This window comes from Penicillium cataractarum (genome assembly GCF_028827025.1).
Source record: "Penicillium cataractarum strain IBT 29864 chromosome Unknown utg000007l, whole genome shotgun sequence".
Lineage (NCBI taxonomy): Eukaryota > Fungi > Ascomycota > Eurotiomycetes > Eurotiales > Aspergillaceae > Penicillium > Penicillium cataractarum.
Genome location: NW_026622743.1, coordinates 838939 through 854541, shown reverse-complemented (window position 1 = coordinate 854541; position 15603 = coordinate 838939). Strand labels below are relative to the sequence as shown.

Sequence of the window (15603 nt, the reverse complement as noted above, 5' to 3'; positions counted from 1 at the left end):
CCCAACGTTTACCAACACCGGTTCCCTTCTTTATTCTTTACCAGTCCTCCTCCTTCTCACCACGACGTGGCTTCGTTACGATTCTTTGCTTCCAAGATCGCGCCGATAGCGAAAATGCCAGCCACGGGCGATCGCCGTGAAATTGTCGTTGTTGGTTAGTCCGCATTGCCAGCATTTCCAAGTACCCCGCGCGCATAGCTTTCCTGGGGATAGACATAGCTGACCGCGGATCTGTCAACTCCAGGCGGTGGCATCATTGGCTGCTGCACAGCGTATTTCCTCACGAGGCATCCTTCCTACGATCCAGCACATCACAAAGTAACGCTCCTCGAGGCCTCCGACATTGCAGGCGGGGCATCGGGTAAAGCGGGCGGACTTCTCGCGCAATGGGCTTACCCGAGCAACATCGTCGATCTTAGCTTCACGCTTCACGCACAACTTGCAAAGGAGCATGATGGGAAGAACAAATGGGGGTATCGGGAGACCAATTGCGGTCAGCTCGTTGTCAAGGGTCGCGCTATGACTGAGAAGAGTCAGAAGAAAAAAGGCGAGTCCCTACAGAAGCGCAGTACGGCCGCAGTCTCCAAGCTCAAATCGGCCAAGATCCCAAATGATCTTGATTGGATTGAGCCAGACCTTCTGCGTGCCTATGAGAGCATGAGCGGGCCCGGAGAGACGGCTCAGGTGCACCCATACCTATTCACTACCTCCATGGCAAAATTGGCGGAAGAAAAGGGCGCAGAGATTATCCTGGGACAGGTCACCGATATTGCTCGTCCAGGCGACACTGTCGAGTCCGTTACTTATACTGATAAGACATCTGGAGAGTCACGCACTATCCCTGCCACCGATGTGATAGTCGCCGCTGGCCCATGGACCCGTTCTGTCCTTCCAGAAGCCCCCATTGCGGCAATGCGTGCGCACAGCGTTGTTATCGAACCGGCAAGGCCCGTCAGCGCATATGCTCTCTTTACAAACATTGAGATCCCAGCCAACTTTAACCCTGCAAAGAAATCACGACCAACAGTGGCAGCACCAGAGATCTACACTCGTCCCGACGACACCGTCTATGCCTGTGGCGACGGAGACAAGACTGTACCATTGCCGAAGGCATCTGCAGAAGTCGAGGTAGACCCCGAGCGCTGCCAGGAGATCATTGATCAAGTTGGTAGCATCTCGGATGCGCTGCGCGATGGCAAGATTCGGACAAGACAGGCTTGCTACTTGCCTAATTGTGAAAATGGCGGAGGTCCCTTGGTGGGCTTGACCCATACCAAGGGTCTTTATCTCGCTGCTGGTCATACTTGCTGGGGTATCCAGAATGGCCCTGGTACTGGAAAGCTCATGAGCGAATTCGTGTTTGACGGAGAGGCCAAGAGTGCAAAGATCGCGTCTTTGGATCCTCGTAACCAGCTTTGAATATAGCCTGTACATAGCCATTATATTATATACTAAAGAAGAAGACTCGATTAATATAGGCCTATTTATTCAAAATTATGTTTTTGGTGATTGTTTAATTGTCGTTGTAAGGAAATAGCCTACAGTACTACGTAACGCATGCTCGCCGCGGAGAGCTCGGGCCACGTAATTGCGGAGAGAACAGCCAGCTCCGCCCACTGTTGCCAACTTGTCCACCTTCCAATGCCAGTTCCTTAAGTGATGCAATCGATCATGCATCATCTAAGGTTCTCCGCTCTACTAACGTCGCTACTATATGCGACTGGGATCCTTGCTAGCCAAGATCCCAATGACGTCTCTGTCTTGATCAAAGAGGCCGCGCGCGCCAACAACGAGTCGCTGCTATGGGGTCCCTACAAACCAAACCTCTACTTTGGAGTGCGACCTCGCATTGCGAACAGTCTGGCTGCAGGATTGATGTGGGCCAAGGTCGACGACTTCGGTACAGTTCAGCAGAGTATGTCATAATCTCTTTTCTTCTTCGAATTGCGTTGAACATGAACAATTGCTGATCCCCCGATGCAGACTTTAGGCACACCTGCGAGCAGAATGAGGGCATGGCTGGATATGGCTGGGACGAATACGATATCCGAAAGGGTGGACGTGAGACAATTCACGACGCTGGCAATACTCTAGACCTTACGATCGATTTCATCAAGGTGCCTGGTGGCCAACATGGAGGCAGCTGGGGCTTCCGTGTGAAGGGTGTTCCTCGCGAGGATGGTAGCCCGGACCAGCCCGTCTCGGTGGTCTTCTATACTACTCTCGAAGGACTGGGCCAGCTTGGTGTGGACATGGACACCGTGTCCGAAGGCGCACCGCTGGAGGGCGACTTGAGGTTCAATGGTTACTCTTCAGAACTGGGTGACTTCACCATTGATGTCACCGACGGCCCGAGCAGCAACGAGTACTTTGAGGTCAATCGCCCCAGTGACGAGAGCAAGCCATTGGGCCACGGTCTTGTGTCTAGCGCAACTATGCCGCAGCAGCATCTCTGGCAAGCTAAAGGTGTGTCTCACTGATATGTCACTTTCAATACCTTTTTATTGATCTATTTCGCTTCAGGCATTCTGTTTACGCAGATGAAGGGCGAGGTTGATGAGGCCATTAAGGAGCTTGGACCTGATAACCCGCCGCACCCAGCCCAGCTGTTCACTATCAAACATGCGCCTGGAGATGGCAATGTCCACCTTGTTCAGAAGGTCTTCAAGGGTCCCTTTGAGGTATGAAGCGTGGACATGAATTTTGAAGAAACTCCTCACTGATCTATTCTAGTTCGACGTCCTCTTTTCCTCTGGTTCCGCCCCTAAGCCTCTGACTTGTAAGTCTACCCACTCGTATATTCTGTTATGATTCTAATAAACGATATAGCGGAGACTATTACCGAGGAACTCAAGGATGCTTCTCTCTCTTTCTCTGAGAGGCACAAGGAAGTCCTCGCCCCCAAGGCGCCCTTTGACCTTGATGACGAGTTTTCTACCTTCTCCAGGGCCATGCTTTCCAACCTGGTCGGTGGTATTGGATTCTTCCACGGTGACGACGTTGTTGACCGCTCTGGCTCTCCAGCATATGATGAGGAGAATGAAGGCTTTTGGGAGGAGACTGCCGAGGCTCGCGCAGCAGCTCAGCCAGTTATGGAGGGAGCCAAGGATCTCTTTACTTGCGTTCCTTCCCGGCCGTTCTTCCCAAGAGGTTTCCTCTGGGATGAGGGTTTCCACCTGATGCCTGTAATGGAATATGACTCCGACCTTGCGTAAGTGACGGAATCCCTTGTCTTCACAGAAAGAAGGCTAACACATCTCTTAGGCTTGAGATCATCAAGAGCTGGTTCCATTTGATGGATGAGGATGGATGGATTGCCCGTGAGCAGATTTTGGGACAGGAAGCTCGTAGCAAGGTTCCCGCGGAGTTCACTGTCCAGTATCCCCACTACGCTAACCCGCCCACCCTGTTCATGGCTTTGGAAGCCTTCATGGACAAGGCGAAGAGCAACAAAAGCGTCCAGTCCGAGAGCTTGGATAACAACGATCCCGCCGAGAGCCTGCGCTCTGCTACCCTGCGAAACCCAGAATTGGCCAATGGCTATCTGCGCTCTTTCTACCCTCTGATGAAGAGACACTACTCGTGGTACCGTAGCACTCAGCGCGGAGACATCAAGTCATATGATCGTGAGGCCTTTTCTAGCAAGGAAGGCTACCGCTGGCGTGGACGTTCCGTGCAACACATCCTGACTTCTGGCATTGACGATTACCCCCGTCCCCAGCCACCGCACCCCGGTGAGCTGCATGTGGATCTCATCAGCTGGATGGGCATGATGACCCGCACTCTACGCCGCATTGCGGAATACTTGGGTGAGGTGGAAGATGCCGAGGAGTTTGCTTACTATGAGAATGCCATTACCCGGAACATTGATGACCTGCACTGGGACGAGAAGGAGCAGACTTTCTGTGATGCGACCATCGATGAGTATGAGGAGAGCGTTCATGTCTGCCACAAGGGCTACATCTCTATCTTCCCCTTCCTTACCGGCATGCTGGGCCCCGACAGCCCTCATCTGAAGGCTGTTTTGGACCTGATCAACGATCCCGAGGAGTTGTGGAGCGACTACGGTATTCGCAGTCTGAGCAAGAAGGACCAATACTACGGCACGGAAGAGAACTACTGGCGAAGCCCTGTTTGGATGCCTATCAACTACTTGGTGCTGAAGAACCTATATGTAAGTCGGATCTCCCTCCATGCAGCATTCTTCCATATCATGCTAACGCTCGCCTTTCTGCAGGACACCGCTCTTGTCTCCGGCCCTCACCAGGAGCAGGCCCGGGAGATGTACTCGAAGCTGCGGAAGAACTTGGTCGAGAACATTTTCCGTGAGTGGAAGAGCACTGGATTTGCCTGGGAACAGTATAACCCCGAGACGGGCAAGGGACAGCGCACTCAGCACTTTACTGGCTGGACCAGTCTGGTGGTGAACGTGATGTCCATGCCGGATCTGCCTGAGAGCAAACAGACCTCTCACGATGAGCTGTGAGGCATCGACATTTGATGTAAATTAGCTTGTCGTCACATGCATTTCGCATGCATTAGATAGCGATGATCATTGCATACGTGACTTTGTTGGCTACGTGCCAACCCTCGAAGTCTGCCGTTTTCAACGAAGAGATATAGTGAAAGAATTGTTGTACTTTCTGATATTCCCACCTAGGTAGATTAACATGTCGAGTTCTTGTGGAAATCGTGAGCCTGGGGCAAGATTGCTCCAGTGATATTGTATTGGAATTAATGGATATCATGTATGTCATAAATCAATGTCGCCGGTCGCGGTCATCTCGGTCCCTGCGGCGTTCAGGTTCGCGTCTACCTCCAGTTGGTGATTGGCTTCGCTCAACCCGCCGATGCCTAGTCTCCTCTCTTCGGTCATTTTGATCGCGAGAGCGAGATCGTCTCCTATGGTGATCTCTGTCGCGAGACCGGTGTCGGCGGCTTCGATGATGACGATCTCGATCGTGATCCCTTTCACGATTCCTTTCTCGGTTGCCATCATGATGTCTGCGGTGTCTTCGCTCCTTATCTCGGGCACGGTCATCACTGCGATCTCTGCGTCTTTCCCGATGTGGACTCCGGCTGCGATCACGTCTGTGTCTTCGATCCCCTTGCGATTCTCTTTCTGATTCCTTCCCCCCAGTCTCATCTGGTTTCACTTGTGTCTTTGCGTTTTCTCCTAGTGGCGTCAGATTGGCGTTTTCCTCGGCCTTGGGTGGGATTGGTAGGCCGAGTGCGCGGGCCATGGCTTCCTCCTCCGCTTCCTTGACACGCTGGAGCTCTTCGCGTTGTTGACGAGCCCGTTCCTCCTCGGCATCTGCGTCGCCCTTGGCATACCACGAGAGATCGCGATTTTGTTGCCATCGGCCGACGGGGGCCATCACCGAATGGCCTAGGTAGTTTTCGCGATGGCTCGAGTTTTGAACATCGGACCATTTGAACTCGCCGCGGCCGCCGCTGTATGGATAAGTTGGTTAGTACACAAGGTCAACGATCCAATAGGAGCAAGAAGAGCACTACTCACCGGCTGCCTTCTTTCCGGACTCCTGCAACCAAATCCATCTTTGACAGGTGAAAGGCGATGTTGAAATTGGGGAGATGTCGATGAAAGCTTAGATTATCCAGATGGCAGAGGAAGGCGGTGAGCGAGTGGATTTCATCATCGGCTGCTCCACACTTGCCTGTCCCCCGCTGTCGCTGATAATAACGACCCTCCGTGTTTTGGCTTGAACATGTCCTTCTGTAATACTCCCTTGGCTTTCTCTTCCTTTTCTTCAGAACTACCGGTCCCTGGCAATGACAACGTTACACCCGACGCCCCGTCCTCCCGTTCTCTCCCTCTTCAACTTCCCCCGCGCAGATCCGTGGACATACTACAACCCAAGCTCGGTTACTGGCGACAGGCACCTTTAGCCTGGGGGACATGGCCTTTCACAGCCCTGCAAGTTCCGAATCGGAGTTCTTCTCTCTTCAAGACTCCCTCAGACCTCGACTCCAAGCTTTGAGTGTTGAAAAAGAAGAACAACGAGTGCGTGATATCCCTTACATGTCTCACGTGAGGGATTTCAACTGACCAAGGCAGTTCTCCGTGTAGGTGTAGACCGGCATTGCTGGTCATGAAATATACTGATAGAGCTGGATAGTAAAAATGACGTCCTTGGTCCTCCGGTGGCCACCTGGAGAAGCAATCTCGTGAGATCGTCATTAAAAGCTTTCGAGCCCAATGTTCCCTTACTGACTCATTCAATAGGCGGCTTCCTCCCAGCGGCGCAACCTTCTCTTCGTAGCGCATGGATCCGATATCTATGTGTGGATCCCATCGGGTCCTTTCCAGGTCTTGGGTTCTCAGGCCGAGATGATTATCAAACCAGTCATGAAGCACCCCCAAGCCGATGGTTACATTGATCCGGCGAATCCGCATACCATCAACAATATTATTGTGGATGAGCTAGGTCGTGACGAGGTCCTGCTGTTGGCAACCGATTCCGGCAACGTCTGCGGATACCATGTCGAGGCAATCTTTTCCGCCTTGAAGCGATGCGCCAAAAGCGGTTACAAACGGCCGTTTGATGGCGCCGAAGTGACTCCATTCTTTGTGGAAAATGTCGGCATGAGCGCCTGGGGCCTTGCAACTCACAAGTTTGCCCGTTTGATTGCTATTAGCGCGAACACTGGCCAGATCACAGTCTATGCCTTCGCCTTGGTAGACCCATCATCAGAAGACATGGATGATCCTGCCTCAGATCCCGATTCAGACGGTCTGAACACCACCCAGTCTGACCAGACCTGGATTTCTATTCATAATATCAAGCAGTTGCGGGAATTACAGAGGTCTATGCCTCGTAACCACCGTTCACGCAATCTACGCTTAACATATAGGGGTCACTTCGACAATATCCCACACATATCCTTTGCCAACTTTGACTTGGATTCCAATGGCTCATGGATGACCAGCACTGATATCAGCAATCGGGTCATAATTTGGCGTATATGGGATGACCTCGGTCCATACAGGGTATATTATCCCGGTCACCCGTTGAACAATCCTCCCCAGAGGGGGTGGACTGTCATACCCCTGGACCCAAGAACCTTCAAACGCCACCAGACGAAAGAGGACGCATGCGGATGTGAGCCAGGCTCTGTGCTACTCGCATCTAGAACGATCCTGGATGTGTCTAGGGCCATCCAAGGTGTGCGAGATGCGTCGCAGATATTCGTATTCGGCGCCATCAGCTCCAAACGCCCGCGAAATCTGAATCGCCAAGTTCAGTGCTTGCCTGATACCATTTTCTCAGCCGGGTCTAGGGTAGAACAGCATTCTCGAACGGACTTGAAGTCGGATTCGGGACCCAGAAACGCGGTTGGTGATAAGCGCGAGGCTGACGTCGAAGGGGAATTGGTCACTGATTCAGAATTCGACGATGCCTCAAGTGTTGATTCATCAGACCGGGTGGTACGAGTCAAACGCCCCCTGGCAAGTCTTTATGAGGAGAGCGACCAGCTCCACACATCACCTTGTCTGCACCCAGACTTTGTCTATGACTTGGAGGGTTTCTCCGACCACAGCCTCAAGCTTTTCACAGAAAGGCCTGTACATCGTGAGTACCCCTTTGATTAAGAATCGCAAAATTTTGCGAACCAACAAGCTAATTTAATCCTTGCAGCCGTCCATCCTCCCCAATTCTTCCCTACCATCCACTTTTCTGAGCACCATATCAGTATGGCGCCCTACCCAATCGACTCAGACTACCATCTCCTCAGTCGAAATCCTTTATTCCAACGCTTCTCTTTCACTGTCGAAATGAGCTCCGCCTGTGATCGCTTCAACATGGTCAAATACGTTCCCGAGCTTGGAATCGTGGTTGCAGCGTCACAGAAAGGCCGCGTGGCGATCATATCTCTTACTTGGCAAGAAGAGATTGGCTATGCATTCCGCCTCGACTGGATCGTTCCATTCCATACCCAAGAGCGTAGCGATGAACGGCCTATGATCCCACTCCTTGGTATGGCTGTCAGCCCTATGCCAGGGTACGAAATCCCGCCGGATGTCCCCTCCATCCCGCGTGGTGTTGACCCTGACGATTGGCTTCAATTTAACTACCGCATCCTCAATCCTGAAGAAGACGACACTCCTTCTTCGCCCTCATCTACAACACCCGATCCTTCCATATCCAAACCGTCTGCTAAGACAGACCCTTCTCATGCTACACATGACTCCCAGTCTGACAACGACGATGAGGATTCTCATTCACCCTCTGGCTCTGAATCCGAATCAGACGAAGCGCCCTCGGAGACACACTCCAATACGACAGAATCAAACAATGACAACCAAAATTATACCCTCCCAGAACTTCACGCCCATGCCTCTCGCGCTTATCATCCGCAGGAACGCTGGGACGGCTGGCATCCGTCCCGCCACTACAGATTAATGCTTCTGTATTGTGACCACACGGTGATGAGCTATGAATTCTGGCACGACTGGAAGGACTAAATTACATTCTTGGTGATCGTGAACTGGTTTCCGCACCCACTTTTTCTTTTACTTGCATTTAGGTAGTCGCCATGTACGAATATAAGCATGTCCCGGCGCTACAACTCTCTTGTACGAGTTATGAATTATTGCCATATTCTCATTGCATAAACGTAATCCAGGTAATAGCTATTTGGACTGGGGCCACAAAGTTCTCATCATAGGCATGCACATGGTTTTAACGCACCCCCGACAAATTGTTCAGATATCGCCAGACAACGAACAGGAGTTAGACAGCAGCATTTACCGGCAAAATAAGCTGCGACACCCCGCCAGAAATAGTAATAGTATGCTTCTGAGGGGCTGTCTTATCACTCCGCAGTCGATTCTCCGCAGTCCCCAGGCTTCGCGCATACATTGGGAATGACCCGCCTGCAACAATGAGTCTCGCTCTCGTCCCCACGCGGAACCGATGAGCACAGTCTTGCAAGTCCAAAATAAGAGGCTGAGAGGTATCGCGCGAAGGATCAAGTGCTTTGTACATCTCTGTGATATTATGGGATACGCCACGGTCATCGACTTCACTGATTCGCAGGAATAGGTCTGCGAAGGGCGGATCACTGGTATGGATCAGATGAACAGATGGAATACCTAGAATTTCGAGGTCCTCGGATAGAGGCTCGCTCGTGAAGACTAGCACGTCTGATCGGTCTGCATAGGCGCTGTCGTCTACCCGTCCACCGGCAGACATTTGATTGCCGCCGATACTGGGGGTAGGATCCAAGGGATCAAAGATGAAGAATGCTGGGCCTGCGTCCTGCATAGGCTGCTTGAAGGCAAGGCTGTTATTTTCTTGTAGATATAGCGTCTTGGGTTGAGTCGGTGGAGGCCAGGTAGGCATTGAGCGCCATTCCTCAGAGCCGGTGATAAAGATGCGAGCTGGCGGATACTTGTATTTTCCATTTTTGGCGAGACGTTCGGCGAGGAAGTCTAGCATGTCTGGGGTCGAATGGAGACCCGAGCCTTGGACGTGTGTCCATGGGCCAACGATGAGGCTCACATCCACGCCTCGGTCATGCAGGTGCTTGAACTGGTGCATTGTCTGCGTCGTGAACGTATCGTACCAACCACTGATCAGCAGGATAGGAATCTTCGCCCGGTCAAGGGCAATCTGGTGTCGGCGTGAGGTCCAGTAAATATCCTCAACATCAGGATGTTGCAAGTACTCGAACAGCCACGGAGCCCTGTCACCAAAGTACTTCTTCAAACTATCTTCCAATGGAAGCCCAGCGACCGCACGATCAAGCTCCGGCGACCGCAAAAAGCTCAAACCAGGTAAATTAGCCAGCAGCGAGAGGAAACTGCCCTTCTCGTCTTCCTTCTTAGACATCATATCACTCCAAGAGGCACGGTCAAGACGGAACGAGCCCGTGCCCCACGTATGCCACGCTTGATCATGAGGCCCAACGGGGATCACCGCAGCGACACAGTCCGCTGGGGGATCATGCAAAAGTGCCCACTGACTGTAACCAAGATAAGACGCGCCCAGCGTCGCAAAGGAGCCGTGATACCAGGGCTGCTGACGCATCCACACCACAATATCTTGACTATCAGACTGTTCATTGCTGCCAGGATCGAATATCCCGCCGGAGCCATATGTTCCTCTCGTGCTTACGAAGAGGGCTTGGAAGCCTCGAGCAGCGAAGACTCGGGCGTTGAGGAAGGAGATACCTGCACCGCGACCGTAGCAGCACTGAATCAGGATGAGACCGGCAGGTGCTTGGCCGTCCGGTAGCTCTGGTTCGTAGAGGTCGGCAGCCAGTTCAACACCGTCTCGTAGGGGGATTTGAATGGCTTGGGTGGTGTAACTGCATGTTTCGGGGCCGGCGCCGACGAAGCGGGCTCCGAGGTAGTCTAGAGTGGCTCCTGCGAAGCTGCGCTTTACTGGCGATCCTGTCATGATGAGTTATGTACGGAGTACGGTATATACAGTGGATGGTAAAATATGCACGAGAATAAGCACGAAGTGTGAGAATAGAGTGCGACCTGGCTGATGACGTTGTGGATGCCTGGTCGAGACGCTGGGGCCTCCGGGAGATGTTCGATCCTGCGATGAATCGGGACGATTGCCCCGCACAAAGATGGGGATATCAAAATAGGGAAATGGTTGAAGGACTGGAAATTCTGAACAAGTTTAGGTTATTCAATACATGCAAGTAGTACTACAGGGTAGAAGTCTGGATCAAACGAACCGAGTGGGAGGGTGACAATGGGGAGTTCAAGCTATTGGTTACCATGCAGGAATTCCAAATCGTGTACGTATTTAAAGGATCATACTCATAGCACGACAAAAAGCATTTATGAAACTACGACGCTAGGCCTAATTAAACGAACCTTACGAGTACAAAGTATTATAATGACACTAAGGGCCTCCAGGATAGCGGTTGACTTAGGTACGCCTATATAGTAGAGTTCCGTCCGTTTGAAACCCCTAACCCAACTTCCAAACCACCTTATCAGTCATAGGTTAAAGGATAATTCGAGAAATATTACTAGAGTCTTTAGAAAGACATTTAAAAAGATAACTAAAAAGATAATTCAAAAGACATTCTGAAAAATATTTAGAAATAGGGAAGGTTAAAGCGTATCTAGTCAGGTCTTTCTTTCTATCTCTTATTCTAAATTTTTAAACTACCACTCTATATGCATAAGGATAGGTATCAGATATACCAGGGCATTTTCTATTTGTAAAGTGCATCCCTGGGTAGGCTTAGCGTTATAGTGTCACGAAACCTTCTTGTAGTGCTAGCATGATCCTATTTAAAGCCTTGATGATGCAGATAGTCAACTAAATTGCCTTTTAGACAAAAAGTCACAAATACAGGAAATAGTAGTATGTAAAGTACAAAATGGGGTCAGTTAATTAAGGCACGCACTCCGTGGTCTATCAGAGTTCGCAATTCAGTTTTCGGACCGTTGAAACACTTGGGATCTCCCTATTCATGCAAGGCTCGAAGGTCTAATTCACATTGGATCGACGAAGATATCTCATCCATAAAAAGACTCAGACCACCTGAAGCTCCTTTAGGCGAAGTGTCTCCTCCTCTGCCTTTTTCAGGTAACCAGTCTTAAGGAAATTGCTCAACAACGGAGTGTAGTCGAAAATCATATCACGAATATTAGCGAGAGGCCGAGGAATAGAGTGGAACATTCTGCCCAGGAAACGAGCAAACTCCATATTGTGATTCACGTAGTCGACCCGTTCTTCCTCATAGAGTTCGAATCCAGCATTCACTGCACGCAAGTCCCGCAGGTCGACTCCATCCAGTGCTCTAGCAAGGAAGTAACCATCCTCAATTGCCATTCCCATGCCATACGCTGCATAGGGCGACACCGGATGGACGGCATCGCCGACGCATACAACCCGACCCGTGGACCATTTCTTCATCGATGGCCGATTGAAAATTTCCCATCGGTACACTTGAGTGTCGAAATTGGTGGCTTCTAGGAATCGAGGCATGGGCTGTGCCCAATCCTTTAAAATCCCAGTGAGATGTGCCTTAGGATCTTCTGGAACAGGCTTTCCATCCCACGATGGCTCAACCACCCACCACTCGAATCCTGGCTTGCCGTCATGCAGCATTGGGAAAAAGCTGGCCTGGTATTGGAAGTCGTGTGAAATCATACCCTCGTTGGGTGGAATATCGGGGATATGATCACACCAGGCAAGCCAGAGCCGAATTCCAGTGTGGAAAAGGTTAGGTTCACCAAAGGCTTGCCGTGATACCATAGATCGAATTCCATCCGCACCAATGAGGATATCGGCTGTGACTTGGTGGCCATTCTTGAAAGAGAGTTCAATGAATTCTTCCCGCTCGACGTAAGAAGTGAACTCATGGTCTGCATGAATCACACCCTCGGGTACAAGCTCCAACATCTTTTTGAAAATAGAAGAGCGGAGGACGCCATAGTGCCAGCCTTTAATGCCCATAATTCGCTCAACCTCCGCATTGAATGGTAGCTTGACTCGTTCGCCGCCAGACTTGTTCTTGAAATAGGTGACCGTATAGGAGCCAAAATCTTCCGGGTCCACACCATAGGATCGAAGGATAGCCAAGACAGGAGTCGATAAGAGAACTGCGCCTCCTATGGCTTTGCATTCAGGCTGTCGCTCATAGATGCGCACATCGTAGCCTCGCTTGATAAAGGCTAGGCCTGTTGAGATTGACCCAGGTCCTCCTCCAACAATGGCAACCCGCTTCCCCGGGCGCCAGTCTAAAGCTGGCATGATGATGGTGTTTTAATTTATAGAAAGGATGATAGTACTTCGTAATAAAATGGGACAAAAGAAATAGAGATGCTGACGAAGCGAACAAGAGGTATTTATACTCAAGTGAGTGAGTTTATACAGCCAATTCATTACTATGTCTAACCTAATGGGGTAATGGGGGATTAGCAATTGCGTGATGTCGATTTAGCAACCCTCCAATTCATCATCAGCGTCATATACCATAGTACATAGATTTGAAGATGAGCACTAAATCTAGTAGGCACCAACCCCATTTTACCCTATTTGAATTATCCACGATTCATTTGATTGGCTTCATTGCATCCGATGCTCCCCACATCCCGATTCAACCAGGGTAGCTACTGGCCTTAGCCTGTGGGGTTCAGTCCGCTTTTTACACAGAAAGGTTTCCACGAAATACCCTTGATCCCCCAGATTATGGTCGTAAAAAGGGGAATTTGATACTTTCAGCATCCCGGCTTCCTGCTCATAGGACCCCCAACCTGAATTCTCGGGCATATTTGCTAGATAGGCACACCGCTCCCGTTCCATAATCTTGAGCTGCGCACTTCTATCCTATCTTTCCACCCCATCCTTGGGCTTAATTGGCGTTTTAATTATTATTATGATATTGATGAACATCCTGCCACTTATTCCTTGGACAATTTCTTTTTCTTTTGAGCTATACTTGGTTGATTTCCAACTATAGCTTCCGAGTTGCGAAGGAGGATGAGTATGCTTTATTATTGCAGATTCGCGATAAGAAATCCTACATACAGAATATCCTTATCTTGAAGATTGAGTCTTAAGGCTATCGTCTCTGTATTCTGATGTTTCGGTGTCGAGGCTCCGATTCCTGCGCCAGGCATGATGATAGCCTTAAATAACCCAAGAATAGGTCAATGATAGCATGCTCTCTATATCGAATACTGCTAAGAGAAAGTTCTTTATCGGAATTTTGTGATCCCATTACATCGGCTGTGGCTTTCGATTCTACTTTAGTGATAGGCTATAGATCACGTTTACCAAACAATAGAGAAAGGCATATCCTCTATACCTTCTTTCTTTTCAGAATTATCCAGTGTCCATTCTTTTTCCCTTCGAATGGAGATGCAGGTCCTGAGCCCAGGCTGGCGTCAACTTGGTATAATACTGTATAGTCAAGCACCCAGTAAGTATCCTATCGGATTCCGCCCCACCGAGATCCGCCGAGGCTGAGATGCAAGATCGGCAAGACCATGGGGACTATTAAGATCATGCATGAACTGCCCCCACTATTTCAAAGACCTACATTCTCAGTACGCAATTCCTGGTTCCAAGAATCTACATGAGAAGCCCCAAGTAGCCCGTGAGTCTTTTCTTTATATAAGCTGCCCCCGCGGGTGTCTTCATCTACTTCCTCTACATATCAAACATCAGTACCTGAGCTTTACAAGCAAAATGGGTGACTATACTCCCTCCACGGTGGCCAACGATGTCACCATGCAGGGCAGCGGTGTCTACAGCTCTCATTCCGATCTCCAGCACGAAGTCATGTTACAGGCTTTACCTCTGATCGAGAAAGCTGCAAAGACATTAGAATCGCAGCGAGCTGGTCAAGTCCTGACAGTTGCAGAATATGGAGCAGCACAAGGCGCGAACTCGTGAGTTGTCTGCCAACATTATATTCAAATCTGTTCTCTCTAACTCTCTTTTAGGATAAAACCACTAGAAACAATCACAAAATCAATTCCGCCAGAGACCCTCCAAATCATACTCAACGACAAAGCAAACAATGATTTCAACACCCTCTCCACAACAATCACCAACTGGACTCAAAATCTCACTAAACCACCCTTCATCACCATGATCCCAGGAAGTTTCTACAATCAAATCCTCCCACCAAACACGATCGACCTCGGTTTCTCCCTAGCATCCATCCAACACCTAAGCGCAACCCGACCAATGATGGACGAGAATCTCCAACGAATCCCGAACGCAGATCAAATCCTGCAAGAGCAGTCACACAAAGACTTCCTCCAATTCCTCCACCACCGAGCAATAGAGACAAACCCCGGGGGCTCGCTGGTTCTCTCTTTCCCGAGTAAATCAGCGTCCGGGGCATCGGATCTCGTTGGGCCCGTTACTTCAATTTTCGGTGCATTAAAGATGATGTTTATTGAAGGGAAAGTTTCGAAAGGGGTCCTTTCCTCGCTGAATGAACCGCTTTATAACCGGAGTATGGAAGATGTGCTATCTACTTTGAGTGAAGTAGAAGAGCTCTGGACTATGCGAGAGTGTTTCGAGAATCAAGTGGTTCATCCGGCGTATGGGGAGTTGCAGAGGGTGAAGAGTGAGGAGGGTTTGGTGGATGATGAGGCGGCTTGGAAGTATACACATGCTATTATTGATTGGGTCACGGCTGTTATTTCGGGTTACCTTCTCAAGGCGTTGAGGGATGGAGATCCGGAGAATTACTCGGAAGAGAAAGGTGGTGAGCTTGTGTCGGAGTGGATCTCGAGGACGAAGGGGTTTTATTTTGCGCATTTTAGGGGCGAAGAGGTTTCGATGTCTTTTATTCATGTTTGGTTGCAGAGGAGATGAAGTATCAGGCTGTCGCAGCGTATAGTCTTCAGAATACAGAGGATATTGTCCTAAATCTCTCCAATAATGTCCTGGATCGGCGGATTGCCATGTTCTGCTTGTCTGGATTAGCGAAGCAGTAGTACGAAGTTGTGATGCCAAATCAAAAGCCAATTGAAAGAACAGTCCTATGCTAAACAAGCTATGTAAATGTAAGACAGATGCAATCTCACGGAAAACGCTATAAAGTATCAAATCATCAAAATCATCGCTCATAAGAAAACAC

General features: G+C 49.9%; 7 protein-coding genes across 7 annotated transcripts; 4 read left to right on the top strand and 3 right to left on the bottom strand.

Moving 5' to 3' along the window:
- Nucleotides 1-114: 114 nt before the first annotated feature.
- On the top strand, nucleotides 115-1419 carry N7496_007951 (NAD(P)/FAD-dependent oxidoreductase; the record flags this gene model as incomplete). The annotated part of the gene is made up of 2 exons (XM_056700870.1): nucleotides 115-154; nucleotides 245-1419. The coding sequence occupies 2 exons, from the start codon at nucleotides 115-117 to the stop codon at nucleotides 1417-1419; spliced, it is 1215 nt and encodes a 404-aa protein (XP_056552933.1).
- Nucleotides 1420-1659: 240 nt separating this feature from the next.
- Nucleotides 1660-4486, top strand: cwh41 (mannosyl-oligosaccharide glucosidase; the record flags this gene model as incomplete). The annotated part of the gene is made up of 6 exons (XM_056700869.1): nucleotides 1660-1915; nucleotides 1984-2466; nucleotides 2524-2681; nucleotides 2734-2779; nucleotides 2830-3211; nucleotides 3265-4486. 6 exons carry the CDS (start codon nucleotides 1660-1662, stop codon nucleotides 4484-4486), a joined length of 2547 nt encoding a protein of 848 aa, XP_056552932.1.
- A 274-nt stretch (nucleotides 4487-4760) lies between these two features.
- On the bottom strand, nucleotides 4761-5559 carry N7496_007949 (MMtag domain-containing protein; the record flags this gene model as incomplete). The annotated part of the gene is made up of 2 exons (XM_056700868.1): nucleotides 4761-5454; nucleotides 5522-5559. The coding sequence occupies 2 exons, from the start codon at nucleotides 5557-5559 to the stop codon at nucleotides 4761-4763; spliced, it is 732 nt and encodes a 243-aa protein (XP_056552931.1).
- A 361-nt stretch (nucleotides 5560-5920) lies between these two features.
- Nucleotides 5921-8488, top strand: N7496_007948 (uncharacterized protein; the record flags this gene model as incomplete). Its single annotated transcript, XM_056700867.1, has 3 exons — nucleotides 5921-6052; nucleotides 6248-7595; nucleotides 7662-8488. 3 exons carry the CDS (start codon nucleotides 5921-5923, stop codon nucleotides 8486-8488), a joined length of 2307 nt encoding a protein of 768 aa, XP_056552930.1.
- A 268-nt stretch (nucleotides 8489-8756) lies between these two features.
- Nucleotides 8757-10427, bottom strand: N7496_007947 (CocE/NonD family hydrolase; the record flags this gene model as incomplete). Its single annotated transcript, XM_056700866.1, has 1 exon — nucleotides 8757-10427. One exon carries the CDS (start codon nucleotides 10425-10427, stop codon nucleotides 8757-8759), a length of 1671 nt encoding a protein of 556 aa, XP_056552929.1.
- Nucleotides 10428-11531: 1104 nt separating this feature from the next.
- Nucleotides 11532-12755, bottom strand: N7496_007946 (FAD-dependent oxidoreductase; the record flags this gene model as incomplete). Its single annotated transcript, XM_056700865.1, has 1 exon — nucleotides 11532-12755. The coding sequence occupies one exon, from the start codon at nucleotides 12753-12755 to the stop codon at nucleotides 11532-11534; it is 1224 nt and encodes a 407-aa protein (XP_056552928.1).
- Nucleotides 12756-14195: 1440 nt separating this feature from the next.
- On the top strand, nucleotides 14196-15338 carry N7496_007945 (uncharacterized protein; the record flags this gene model as incomplete). The annotated part of the gene is made up of 2 exons (XM_056700864.1): nucleotides 14196-14398; nucleotides 14453-15338. The coding sequence occupies 2 exons, from the start codon at nucleotides 14196-14198 to the stop codon at nucleotides 15336-15338; spliced, it is 1089 nt and encodes a 362-aa protein (XP_056552927.1).
- Between the last annotated feature and the right edge of the window lie 265 nt (nucleotides 15339-15603).